Genomic DNA, 14,353 nt, shown 5'->3' with positions numbered 1-14,353 from the left:
GGGTGCGAGGTCCGGCAACTCCTCCTTGCTCGAAAGGGAATCAACAGCAGAGAGACAGGGAAAAGCTGACTGCTCTCTGCGAACGGCATCGGAGCTGGAGCCAGGGAGCCGTGCTTTGACGAGCACGCGCTAATCGAGCTCTGCATCCAGCCTTTGCATCCTCTTATTTACTGTCGTTAACCAGACAGCACTAAATAAAGGGAGGGTTAAACCCAAACCAAACCGAAGACCTGAAATTTATCCCTCTATTAATTACTTCCAGCAAGCATGGCCGCCTATAAAGCGGTGCCACTTCAGATAAAACTTTCATGCAGCTATTTAGGGCCTCTGAAATATAAATGATTTCCTTTAAATGTTTTATCATAAATCAGGGCACGGAGCTTCGCCACAACGCGCCGCTTCCCGCCGGCCGGAGGGAGCCGCTCGCCCGGCCTGAAGCCCCCGGCCTGAAGCCCCCGGCCCGGCGGCGCATCCCGGATGCGCAGGGTGGAAGCGGGATGGGAACGGGGCGGGAGAAGGACGAGAACGGGACGGGAGAGGGATGGAAGTGGAGCGAGTGCGGGACGGGAGAGGGGCGGGAGGGCGACAGAAGCGGAATCGCCGCATCCCCCCGCCCTGCGCGCCCCGGTGCGGGCGCTGTCCGCGGTGCTGGTCCGCGGCGCGGCCCCCGACGGCCCCCCGAGCCCCCGTCCCGTCGCAGCCTCTCCCCGTCCGGGCTGGGAAGACCTGCAGTGCGAGCGGAGAGAACGGGGTGATCTTTAAGGTCCCTTCCAGCCCTACCCATTCCTTGATTCTGTGATCTTTGCTCTGTGTGCGTTTCCCAAAGGAAGACGTTTCACCACAGTGGTGCCGTTTCTTTGCCATCAGAGTCTACATTTGTCAAGAAGCATCTCCTTCGGCTCTTGGTCCGTATTTATCGACGCTCATAAAAGTCTTGGAAACTTTAAATCTGGGAGTAGATTTTATTTTTTAGGACTTCGAATTTTTCAACATATTTACATACCTGGTCCCTCAAAAGCCACTAGTGTCTGAAGATGTGTCAAGACTGCGAGAGCAAAAATGAAACGGCCACTCAGCTGGTAGAACGATGCCAACTTCTGGACCGTTTCCCCGCGGGGCGGGTGTGCGGACACCAGTCCCTCTGGTCCACACTTCAGCTCGAGGGTTTTACCAACGGAGAAACATCCGCTCTCCGTTCTTTCCTCGGGACCTGCGGGCCAGAGGGAAGTGCGGGATTCGAGCGGTAGCGACACGGGGGCTGCGAGCCGCTCTCTGACCCGCGCGCCAGCCGAACACCTGCGACGGCGCGTCCCGGCCCCGGGTCCCGTGCGGGAGCTGAGCGTGTCGGGGCCCGAGACACCGGGGAGACCGAAGGGGCCCGAGGGGGGACCGGAGCGTCCCGCTGCCCGTGCCCTGCCCGTCCCGCCCGGGCGCATCACGCGTGCGCGGCCCGTGTGCGGGCGGGCAGCGTGTAAGATGAGTGAGGGAGCGGTGGGGGGGCGGGCGCCGGGGGAGCTCTCCCATCGAACACCGCTCACTCGGGCAGTGCCGAGGGCAGAGGCAGCCCCGTGCCCATGTCCGGGGCTTCCCGCCCTAGGGCCGCGCGAAGATGATGGCCATGGACGCCAAGCAGCCTTTCGCCGTGTCCGCCGCCCTCCAGGAGCCCAAGTTCCCCAGCCTGCACGCCGGTGCCGACGCGATGCGCAGAGTTTGCCTCCCGGCCCCGCAGGTACGTGGATGCACAACAATTACCGCTCTAAGGCACATTTTCTGACAGTCACCGAGTTAATGTTTTTTTCATGTCGGCAGCACCATCGCGCGTCGCGCCCCCCTTCCGCGCCCGCCCCTGATCCGCACGATGCGGAGCGGGGCCGCTGCCTTCCATTAATTTTTATGACCCGAGCTCCGGGGAGGACCCGCGGTGCCGGGGCTGGTTTTTCAGGCGAAGATGACAGAATTCCCCACTGACCCCGCCATGCGCGCTCTTGCTCACAGCTGCAGGGCAATATATTCGGGAGCTTCGATGAGAGCCTGCTGGCCCGCGCCGAGGCGCTGGCAGCCGCGGACATCGCCCCCCACGCCAAGGGCCACCACCTGCACCCCCCGTTCAAGCCGGACACCGCCTTCCACGCCATGAGCGGCGTCCCCTGCGCCGCCGCGGCCCTTCCGCACCCCGCCGCCCTCGCCGCCCACCCGCACCCGCTTCCGCACCCGGCGCTGGACGGCAGCGACCTGCTGGAGCACCTCTCGCCCTCGCTGGCCGTGGCGGGGCTGGCCGAGCCCCCCGCGCTGCCCGCCCCGCTGCCGCCGCCGCCGCCTCTGCCCGCCGCCACCGCGGGACCCCTGCCCGTGCCCGTGGGCGCCCCGGGGGGCCCCGCGCCCGCCGCAGACCCGCGGGAGCTGGAGGCGTTCGCCGAGCGGTTCAAGCAGCGGCGGGTGCGGCTGGGGGTGACCCAGGCCGACGTGGGGGCGGCGCTGGCGGCACTGAAGCTGCCGGGAGTGGGCTCGCTCAGCCAGAGCACGATCTGCCGCTTCGAGTCGCTGACGCTGTCGCACAACAACATGACGGCGCTGCGGCCGGTGCTGCAGGCCTGGCTGGAGGGCGCCGAGGCCGCCCGGCGCGCCCGACCCGCCGGCCCCGACCCGCCGGCCGGCGCCGAGCGCAAGCGCCGGCGGACCTCGATCGCCGCGCCCGAGCGGCGCTCGCTGGAGGCGTATTTCGCGCTGCAGCCCCGGCCCTCGGCCGAGAAGATCGCGGCCATCGCCGAGAAGCTGGACCTTAAGAAGAACGTGGTGCGCGTCTGGTTCTGCAACCAGCGCCAGAAGCAGAAGCGCATGAAGTATTCGGCGGTGCACTGACGGCCCCGGCCCCGAGCGCCCTGACGGCGCGGCATCACGGACCCCGGGACGGGATGGACGGACGGCCCCGAGCGCCCCCCGCCCCGCCGCCAGCCCGGCCCCGGAGCGGAGCCAGGCGGGGAGCGGAGCGCAGGGCGCAGCACGGTTTCCGCGGGTCCTCGCGAGCTCCGTTCGCGGCGGGCCGGACCGCGAGGAGCGCCCCGGGTAGAACCGCCCCCTCCGCGCCCCGCCGACCCTTCCCGCCCCGACCCGCCGCGCCAGGCGAGCCCCGCGCCCCTTTCCTTAATAAAGTTTTATTTTTCAACTTGCCGGGACGTGTCATTCCTCGCCGCCCCGCACCGCAGCCCCGAAGCGAATACCCGAAATCTCGCAGTCGCCGCAAATGCCTCTCGGCGGAGCGATCCCCGGGACACCGGGCCGGGCTTGGCCCCGTCGGGCCCCGCGCTGCCACCGGCTGCCATCCCGCCCCGACGAAACGGAAACATCCCCCACCCACCCACCCCCAAACGTGGTGGCAGGTTCGTTTCTGTAGCTATTCAGGAGAGGGAAAGGGTTTTTATTCACGATTCCCAGAAGCACCTTAACGATTAAAGATTAATGCTCAAAGCGCGAGCCTCCTCTGAATATTCCACTGTAGCATTTCAATAAGTGACAAACATCGAACATGAGAACCGGGTCTTACCCTCCTTCCCCATCCGGGAAGGGTCTCACGAATCCAGCTGTTCCTCGCAGGTCCCCGGGAACGCTCCTTCGCGCTGCGTTTTTCCAGTCAGCTCCAGTGATTTTTCCCAATCAAATGTCCTTTAATAATAAATGCCCTCATGCCATTACATTATATTGTGGGCTCAGAAAATTAAGAATATGGGTGATGCAATATTAATCGCTTTCCGCAATATAAAGAAGGCAGCTCCGACAGCATCTTTCCCCTCAGCTGCTCTCTGTCGCACTGCCCCGGAGCCACTGGGCTTTCTTACAGGTAAGAGACAGGGCTGGGGAGCGGAGGGAGCATGGCCGAGGGGCCGGCGGCATTTGCTGGCACAGGGATCCATCCCGGCTCCCTAGTGGTGCCATTGGCGCGGGGCACCGCGAACTCACACCTTTCGTGTTACAGCATCCAGCAGAAATAACCTAAAGCTCCTACAGCTGCCCTCGGACGGGATTAGTGTCCTCCCTGGTTTGGGTTAACCCAGCCTGCATGCCACCCAGCTCCCGCTTCTGCCCGGCCGTGCAGGACACCCACACACACCGGGGCCATCATCTGTGTCTCTGTTCGCCTCTGGAAGGGAGGTCGGACCGGGCTTGTTCCTACAATGGCAAGGGGGTCCCCGCGGTTGTACTTGTGGTTTTTCTGGTGTTGCCTAGATCTGTCGTTCTGTGACGGTTCGGGGTTGGTCCGTTTTGCTCAGCTCTGGAGAATGGCTTAAAAATGTAAACCAAATCCTGAACGAACTTTCCCAAACGTGCAGTTCCTGTCCCAGAAAACAGCTCCTGTGGGCTCTTCCTCCCCTCCAACATGTTCACCAAGGAGACCTGAAGCCCCTGGACCCTTTTGCTCACACTTTCTTGCTCCCAGCCCCTCTTCTCCCAGTAACGCTGCAGGGTCTCTTCCCGGTTTCAGTCTTCAATCCCGTGTTTATTTTCACTCTACGTGTATAGGTTCATGCTTTGATCTACCCAAATACCACATACAGGACGTGATCGCTTTGAGATTTATTTTGGAGGTCAGGTACGTGCTGGTTGGTCATCGTGAGTGCCTTTGTCTGCTCCTGGGCTTGGCTCCCAAAGCTGTGGTGCCAGAAAAACCCACAGCAACACACGAAACTCATCTGGTCTTTCTGCATCTGGAGACTGACTTCCTTCAGCTTCATGGGAATAGTTCAGAACCGATATGCATCGCTGAAAAGGGACAAAGAAGTTGCCCACTTTTATCCCTTGGAATAATGAGCAGTGCCCTGGAGCCAGAAGGCATTGCCAAGGGGCAGTGGGAGGCAGGATGGAGCCAGTGCTCCAGATGGGGAGTTTGTGAGGAGCTGCCACCACAGCACAGCCCTCCATTCCCTCCTGCCCCATCAGCCTGGGGGATCAAGGACTCCCATTTTTCTTTGAGGGCTGGGGCTCCTTGTCCTGGGCAGTAGGTCTGTGGGACTCACCTTGGGACACTTAATTCTTCAAAACACACCCTCCACGCAAACACACCTCCCACAGGTAATATGAAAAATGCAGGTGAAATTTTTTGATAAAGGCAATTCCCCTTCAGTGACAGCCCAGGTAAAGGAAAAGGGAAACTTGCTGAACTAGGAAGTGCCCAGTACATGTGTGAGACACTCAGCAGGCAAATCCCTGCCTATGGTTTCTGAGCCACTAACAAATGATTTATTATTTTTTTTCCTCATTTCATGCTTGTTCCTTAATATCCTGCTTTGTGTCTCCTGGGGTCTGCGCACAGGAGATGAAAGCACAGAAAACCAAACAAGCCATTGGCGCTGCTCACTCAATTGATTTTTACACAAAATTTACCTTCGTGCACGAAGGATGGAAAAATGATCCAATTAATAATGAATAACAAAAACAAATGCAGAGAGGAAATCAATAGCAGCACAGCTGATCTCACAGGGGGACCTGGGGGCAACCCCCAGACATACAAAAGCGAGAGAGAGGGCTCAGGATGGGGGACACACGGGGGCACTTGGCATGGTGTTGCAGTCCGGTCAGAGACTGTAACACTGTTCTTTTAACTAATTACTCAGAGGCTAGATTAAGGTACGCATCTCCCGATGTTAAGTCTCAAACAGATAATTGCTTTGTTTTAACAATAATTAATGGGGAAACAGGGAGAGGTAGGGAAGGGACAGTCTATTACAACCCCCAGTGGGAAGGGTCTCTGAGGGCCTCAACCAAAGCAGTTGCCAGTAGCCGACAAGGAACAAGGCAGGCAGAAGCAGGGCAAGGACGGCGAGGATGAGGAGAGGTGGCGAGGATGAGGAGAGGTGACGAGGATGAGAGGTGATGAGGACGAGGAGAGGCCGGCAGAACTGACAGACGAGGAGTGGGGCCAAGAGTCGGGCTTAGACCCTGGGTAAACCCGAGCTGGAATGGCCACCGGGCAACTGGGCACAGTCTTCAGTGGCCTCTGGTGGATGCTCTTCGGCCAGTGTGGCTCCGTGCTGACCTTTCCACGATGGTGTTTGCTTGAGCTGGTGTCTAGGCATGTTGGCTCGGCAAAGGCAGGAAAATGTATCTAGTTTTGCTGCCAGTAATGCGTCGAGGGCTCCCCAGGATGTCGGCGAGCAGCCCAAAATGCCTCCCGGTTCTGTGAGGACAACCCTGCAAATAGCTGAGGTCAGTGTCTGCCACTGTATTTGGTCCCTGGACTCCGGTGGGGGCTCTTGAAAGCTGCAAACCTCCGTTCTGCAGTACCTCAGCTGCTGGAAAAAGCTCTTTGTGGTGTGGCTGATTGCTACTTATGCGGAGTTAAACAGTTTCAAAGTAGCCTTGCCTAGGGCTCTTAATTGCTGCTTTAACACTTATCGTGCCTTGGCAGAGCAACTAGTTGCATTAGGAATAGGTCTAATTATATTCTGCCCCAGTCAATGTGGAAACCTATTAGCGAGTTAGAGACAGAATAGTCTCTTACACATGGGTGGGTTTGAGGTGCATGTGTGTGTCTGTGTTTGTGTGCACACATGTGTTTTCGTGTGTGTGTGTGTGTGTGTCCCCATCAGCGTAGGGTTCAGCCACCCATGTCTCATGGGAGCAGCAGAACCTGCTGAGGGTCCCTGCTGGCACAGAGCCACTCACCTGTGCTCACAGGGGCACCAAGTGCTGGTCTAAGGAGTGGTCACTGGTAAGGGGGGCATGCGCTGGAGCTGGGGCTGTGCTGTTTCCACAGAGAAAACTGGAGTTTTCGGCTGCAAAAATGTCCCAACCTCCAGTCTCTTTTCTCTCCATGCTTTTCACCCTCCAGGTTTCCCTTTTGAGTTTTCAAGGATATTTGCCCTCCCCAGGAGACACATTCAGTTTGGGATGAAAAATGAACTTTATGAGAGCGGTTTCTGCTGGAGCCCAGGCTTTGCTTCAGGTCCCAGGCTGGGGGCTGTGGTTCCCATAGCTGGAGTGAGGACTGGACTCTGCACCCAGAGATGTGGGACTTGGGAATGAGGGACTGTCAGGGCGCTGAGGCAGAGGACTGGGACTCCAGAACTGCAGCGCCCAGCCCAGCCCAGCACAGTCCAGTCCAGTGCAACTCAACCCAAACCAGGCCAGCTCAGTGAGGAGCAGAGATAAGTGCCACTCCAGGACAGTCACCCACCTTTGTGCAGGGGCCCATGGTGAGAAGGGAATCCTCAGAAGGGACTCCAAGCTGCCCAGTGTTCAGCCTGACACAGAGACAGGGCTGAAACCTCTATCACCCACAGGCTCCCTGGGACCAGCCTATGGGTGCCAAGAGCACATGGCCGTGGACTTCGGATCAGCATCCACAGTCAGGAACTCTGTGGAGACCCACTGAGGCAGGGAAAGTCACACTTTGCACTGTTACAAAGTGGAGGAATCTCACTCTGGTCATATGTCCTCAACAGTTATCTTCAGAACAGTGTTCTAAAGCAATTAAGCAAATTTGTCTGTAATGAGACCAGTTTTGCTTTGCAGTTTACCTGTAAATGTTAGATACAAATTTATTCAATTAAGACTGTTTAGACTTTGTTTCTTTAAGCAAATTGAGAACTCTGTGGAAAACCAAGTTACAGGGGTTGCAAAAGAATTTTATATGGATGAGCAAAACAATGCTCAGAGGAAAATGAAATGCTATGACTGTTTTGAAATCCGAAGACAATTAAGAATGTCCAATAATGCAACACAAATCTAGATCAGTTGCTGTCAAATAGTACAGACACTTGGTAATTATCTTCAACCTGTCGGGTGGAAATGATGCTGCCAAATACTGAGTGCAAAGCAGAGATGGCATCAGAACTGCTGGGCCCACATAGCCCCACTCAGGCAGCCGAGTCTGTGGATGCCCAGGGTCAGCTCAGTGCCTGGCTGTGGTTTTCACTGTTCATGCCACTGAAAGGGCAGTGCTGGAGTCACCCCATGGGGGTGAGGCAGCCCATGAGCAAGGGGGGCAGCCCACAGGTTGGGGGGGAACAGTCCTGCCAGTGCCTGGACACATCCAATGCTGTGCTAGTCCTGGGACCAGCCCTCCTGGCACCTCCAGGTCCCAGGAGCAGAGCCGGACCCCAGCGCGGGGTTATTATTTGTCAGTGTTGGAGGAGTGCCATCTCTCTCCATTCACTCCCTGTCATAACAGATGAACCAGGAGGAAAACCAAGGTATAATCCTCCAACAGAGCTCAGCATTCAGAGCTCAGTGAAGGCAGTGAATAACCCAGCACCTGTGGAGTGGAGCGGTTTGTACTTCTCAGTGGAACCACCTTGATGTGACTCCCCATATCCTTGTGCTTGGAGGGGATACTCCCATCAGGCAGATGGGCCGAGCTTCTCTTTCCAGGAGCAGAAGGAGGAGGGAGCAGGTGGTGAGGTGAATCACAGTGTCTGAATTTCCTTGCTTTTAAACTTGCATGAGTGTGGAGTTAAAGTGGAGAGAGACAGAGGGCAGGTGGATGGGCAGGGAAACCTTCAGTTTTTCTCCTCTTGAGGCTGGTGTGTTTAATGCACAACTGAGGCTCTCAGTAATCCCAGGAGACCCCTGATACTGGATCCCAAGAGCCCTGACACTGAATCCCAGGGCCTTGGGGATGTCACTGTGCATATGGATCATGGCCCAAAGGACAAATCCTCCACTGGGTGTCCCCTCCAGCAGGGCCAAGGGGCAGCGCCTGGGCTGCCTAGGGGAGACACACCCTCCAAGCTCCATGGAGAGCCACAGCTCTTCATGGAGTGCAGCCAAACCCTGCAATCCATGCCACAGAAACACATGCAGGGGGTTAGAGGACAAACTCACCAAAAACCAGGACATTATCTGGGGACAGGGATTACATTTTCAAGACCTCTGTGTGATGCAGAGCTAAGGAAGGTTCAGCTGGGCACCCCATTTGCTGGAGCCTCAAATGTTGCTCAAGTTCCCAGACAGGTCTCCCCGTTGCGTGCAGTGTCTCCACCGCTCCACACAGGCCCCTCCTCAGGCCCCCTCTGCAGCTCCCTGCACCCAACAGGCTCTGCCAGAAGGAACAAAACACGCCAAGGATCTGAGTCAGAGATGTAGTTAAATTTTGATGTCTCAGTTGTCTCAGAATACATTTGTTTTTCCCCAATTGTCAAAACAGATTAGTCTGCAGCCACCTCTACATCCTGGCCTGAGTGTGGATCTCTGCTAGGAAAACCAGCACAGCTCAGGGATCCTCCTTCAGGTACCACAGTGAGAACATGTAACAGCCTCTGGGAAACATCTGAACCCCTGTTCATTGCTTGGTTGGTTTTACATCCTGTAACTCCCCAGCTGATGGATGCAACTCTGGGCACTCAGGAGGGGATGGGACACACAGGCCCCTTCCTGTGGAGCAGAGGAACAAGCATGTGGGTCTCCTCTGGGTAGGACAGGGCAGGAGGTTTAGGGATAGGGATTCTGGGCAGGCAAGAAGAGTGGATCTCTGGATCCCCTGGCTGAAAGAAGAACCTATGAGGCAGTCATGGATGGAATGGAGCTGGAGTGGTATCTAAGGCCAGCTCTGTGAAGGTACTTGGAGGATGGTTTGGCCAAGTTCTAATGCTGTCAGCAGGCTGAAATGCCTCGCAACTCAAAATAACTCTCATCTAAAGGCAAAAGGAAATATTTAGGAAAAAAAAATCTTGGACTTTCTAAGGAGAGATTTTGTGCCTTTTTTCAGTATGTTTTTAGCAGGAAGGCAGAGAAGGGTCAGTGAAGGCACATGAAATGCTTTGGATAAAGCAAGTGTCTTCTTTGTCAGAGATACTGGAATGGGAGTAGTTGTTCATTTCCTCCTTTAATGAGGAAACTTGAAATATTGTAAATTTGGGGTCAGCCCAGGCCAAAGCTGGGTGGAGAAGCAGAGTGGCAGTGACATGCGCAGCCCTGTCCCCTGCCAATGGGGCACGTGAGCCAGTCATGTAGTATTAGTGACTCCATGGTGAAGTCAGGTTGGATGCCACGTGCTGGCACGTTAACATGGAAAACACATTAGCCCCCGCCGAGGAAACCTGAGCAAATTGGCCATGAGATGTAGCGTCCTGGGATTTAACACTGATGCCATTCACAGGACAGGACAGCACGGCAGAGCTGAGGCCCCAGGAGTGGGTTGGCTCAAGTTCACCACAGTCCCAGACAGCCAAAGGAGTACTGGGTTGGAGCAACCCTCTGGAATGGCACAGATCCATCGCCTACCGCAGCTCCCCCCACCATCCCTGGCCTGAGCCCCCTCGCAGGGGTCGCGGTGGGTGTCTGTGAGTGGCACCACGACCCTCCCGCACCCTGCGGGAGAGCACGTCTGCCCCGTGCCCCGGAGCCAGCTTCTGTCCCAACATCTGATGAAATATTAACCCCAGAAACGAAGCATTCGCGGTCTCCCGGGGGAAAAAGGCATATTTGCAATGCTCTGAGGTTGATCTCTCCCGGACACCCGGTCACGCTCACTTGCACCAGGCTGGCACGCAGCCCCCGGCGCGTATCCCGCCAGAGGGGACACAGAGCCCCGCCGGGAGGGGACACGAAGCCCCGCCAGGAGGGGACACGGAGCCCCACCGAGAGGGAACACGGAGCCACACCGAGAGGGGACACGGAGCCCCCCCGGGCTGTCCCCTCAGCTGACCCTGCCGCGATCCCCGATGGCCGCCCCGACCCCCTCTCCTGGGGTGATGCTGCTGTGAGGCTTCCTGAGACACCTCTGGCTGTGCAACCCCTGCTCAGCCCCCTCTGCCAGACCTGTGTGCGCCGTGTGCTCTGAGCGAGGGAGCCGAGGCCCAGCGGAGGAGGAGACCGCGGCAGTGTGGGCTGGAGAAGGGACCCAGGGGGAGCACAAGTCGTGGTCAGGAGCTGGATAAGAGCCTCTCGAAGGAGCAGGGAAGCACACGGGGCATGGTCACGCCCGTGTGAAGCCCCCGCTGCTCCGGGGCTCTGCGCCCCAGCACCGGGACCGAGCTGCTCGCCGGGACCGAGCCCCGGGATCGCCTCCTGGCAGTCCGTCCTCGGGACGGCGCGGCTGCGGCAGCGGGAGCATCGCGGAGGAAACGGGAGAGCAGCAGCACCTCGGCACATCAATAATTCATAAAATGCCAGCAGCAACGAAGGGAAAGAGGGACCGGGAGCACAACAGAGTATCTCACAGCTTTTTAGTGGTCTTTTTCTATTAGTGTCAGCTCTGTGACTGGTTTCGGTGTAGAGAACTTTCCCTGGATGCCCCCAGAATGTCGGGATGGGGCCTCCTGGCCAGAGTCGGCTCCCAGCTCTGCGGTGGCTGGTGCAGATGATTTCAGAAGGGCACATGGGGCTAGTGACACTGTCTCTCCTGGCCAAGTAGCTGCAAGAGGTGACATACTGCAGGCAGCCAGGGTTGGCTTGGCTCTGCTGTCCCCTCTCCAGCCATCACCTCTAATGAGTCCCAGTTTGGGTGAACCCTTGTTCTGGCTGACTTGGGGCACCTCACGGGCCTCCTGCCTGTCTGTTGCCCTCACCACAGCTGAGCCTGCACCTCCTCCCCCATGTCAGGGGGGATGTGCAGATTCTGCACGTACAGGGAGAATGGGACTTTTTCATGTAAAATACTGGGAAAGCCTTGGCCAAACTGGGGAGCTCCATACCCAAGGCCTGCATGTACCACAGTGCTGTGCTGACAGGCGGGGACATGCCCTGTTAAATTTGAACAATGCCCAGACCCACCCTTTCCCCACACCTCTGGATGACACCTCAGGTGGCCTCAGAACAGGGTTGCCCAGCCCCACCATTGAGCAGGGGCAGGTACCCATGGCCCCCACCGCCCCCATGGCCCCTGTGGCACTGATAATATCCACAGCACCCATGTCACACACAGCCCCCCGGCACCTACACTCCCCATGGCATCCACAGCACCCAGAGCATCCACAGCCAGAGAGAGCAGGGGTTTCACCCCCAATCTGAGCAGTGAGCTGTGAGGCTGAGGAGGGGAGGCTGGGAAAGCAGAGGCACCGCTGTGCTGACGGGAGCCTCCCCCCCCCGCTGCCGCCTTCCAACACGGGACCTGGGGGTCTCCCCGGCAGATGTTGGCACCGCAGCAGCCCAGAGGCCCTGCAGACAGCCCAGGGCAAAATTTTTAATTTGGCATCACACTTCAACCTGAAATCTAAAAAAAAAATCAAAACAGGATGACAAGATGTCAGCATCTCTGAGGCAGCACAGCCCCACAGCTGCCACAGCTCCACGGCCGGGACCGCTGCTGGCAGCGGGAGCCCACGGCAGCTCCAGGTCTGCCACACTGTGCCAGAGGGAACCTCAGTGCTGAAACCAACTCATGGTACAGAGCTGCAACGAGGACAGAAAAGGCCACTTGCCTTGAACTGAGGAAACACGAAAATGTGGCTGGTTTGAGAAGGAGCATCCAAACCACAGGATTTCAGGATTCCTCTCTGTATGCCTGGCAGAGAAGTCAGACCATGTCAGAAATAATCCAAACATTTGAAAAGGTTCCCAGTTTGAAAACTTCCAGAGCAGCAGCGGCGGTGGCAGTGGCAGCAGCCCTGTGGCAGTACCTGGCACAGCGTAGCCAGCAGCTTTCCAGCCATGGAGCAAAGGCCTGGGGAGGATCAGAGAGAGGTAGAGGGAAACTGGGGCTGCAGTGGGGGCCACAGCCACAGACTTCTCTGGAAAATTGCTTGGATACCCAGCATGGCCCAAAGCCATTCCATATGCACAATCCAATCTGCCAGCAGATCCAGGAGCCCTATAGTGGGTGTGTTTTTGGGATTCCCCGGCAGGGATCTCCCCCTGTCCTAATGCTCCCACAGCCCCATTCCCTGAGGAGCATGGCCAGCAGTGCCCTCCCAGAGACTTCCCAAGGGGATGAATGAGTGGGTACAGAAAGGTCCTGGCCTGCAGGTCAGTCCCCTTGTACCTGTGTCCCCTGAGCTCACTCTGCTGGTAATCAGGGAGGGTGTCTGAGCAAACAGCAAGTTAAGCTATAGGAATTCTGGGTTTTAATGAAATCCAGAAAAGTGCATATCAGTCACAGTAAATTGTACTGTTGCCAAGAGCTGTGTCCTGTGGCACAGGGAGCTGCCTGCACATTCATTGAAAGACTCCTGTTTTGCAGCTCACCATTAACTGCTCCTGAAGGAGTTGCAGTCAGAGAATTCCTGGCTGGAATGTTTTAGGTGAGAGGGGCTGGGGTACAGCAGTGGGGCCAGCCCCCCTCCCTAAACCCAGGAGAGGGCCCTGCTGCTGCTCCCAACTGCCAGCCTGACATCAATAAACGTAATAGACAACCCTGGAACAGGGATATGAAAAGGGGATGAAAGAAGTGTGGAAGACAGGCAGCCCCACTGTGTGGGAAGGATCAGAGTCACAGTGGCCAAAACCTGTTTTAATCTCTGCTGTGGGAAAGGACTGGCAAGGGGAGATGTGTGGGGGACATAAGAGGATGTCCAGCTCCATCTCCTCTCCCTGGCAGAGTGGTGCAGGTGCTGTGCCCCTCACTCCGCAGGCAGAGCCAGGCAGGGATCCCCTTCCGAGGGGACACGGAACAGGGAGGACTGTGGCTCCCCCCGCTGCTGCCACCCAGGTTTGGGGCAAGGATAGGCTGGGGACATGCTGGGGTGAAGTGGGACACACTGGGATGGAGCTGGGGACACATTGGGATGAAGTAGGACACACTGGGATGCAGTGGGACACTCTGGGATGAAGTGGGACGTGCTGGGATGGAATGGGACACGCTAGGATGGAATAGGACATGCTGGGATGGAGCGGGACATGCTGGGATGAAGTGGGACATGCTGGGATGAAGTGGGACATGCTGGGATGGAGCGGGACATGCTGGGATGAAGTGGGACATGCTGGGATGGAGCAGGACATGTTGGGATGAAGTGGGACATGCTGGGATGAAGTGTGATGTGCAGGCTCCTGGGGAGCCCCAGCACCCACTGGCCCATCCCAGATTCTCACAGTGGCACAACTTTGAGCAAAACACACGAATAAAGCCCCCAAACAGTGAACTCAAAGTGTGTGAGACTCCCTGTGGATCAGCACCGACAAAGGGCCCCTTGACAAACCCTTTATTTTCATTATTTAAGAAAAGACAGATGTTTTTATTAGAAACAGGAAAGGAATGGTAAACGTGTGATCACAAATCCAAAGCCGGTCGAGATAGAAGGGCCCCACGAGGCTCCGGCGTGTTTGGGCACCGCACCCGCAGGAGTCGCTCCCGCCACCCGGGGCGTTCCTTTGCCACGAGCACCGCGGTCGCCGGCGGGTTCCCAGCAGTGTTTGCCCCGCTGCCCCCGCTCTCGGAAGTGGGTGCTGCCCGCCAGCCGGGCTGCCCCGAGCGGTGGGGCCGTGC

The 14,353-nt window shown here is 57.5% G+C and overlaps 1 protein-coding gene across 1 annotated transcript; it reads left to right on the top strand.

The window, feature by feature from the left end:
* The first annotated feature begins 1,609 nt into the window (after positions 1–1,609).
* Positions 1,610–2,916, top strand: POU4F3 (POU class 4 homeobox 3). The gene is made up of 2 exons (XM_071570239.1): positions 1,610–1,729; positions 1,996–2,916. Exons 1-2 carry the CDS (start codon positions 1,610–1,612, stop codon positions 2,857–2,859), a joined length of 984 nt encoding a protein of 327 aa, XP_071426340.1. The 3' UTR covers positions 2,860–2,916.
* Positions 2,917–14,353: the final 11,437 nt, after the last annotated feature.

Source organism: Pithys albifrons, chromosome 15 (genome assembly GCF_047495875.1).
Source record: "Pithys albifrons albifrons isolate INPA30051 chromosome 15, PitAlb_v1, whole genome shotgun sequence".
NCBI lineage: Eukaryota > Metazoa > Chordata > Aves > Passeriformes > Thamnophilidae > Pithys > Pithys albifrons.
The sequence above is the reverse complement of the archived record's forward strand: the minus strand, read 5'-3'. Positions and strand labels throughout refer to the sequence as shown.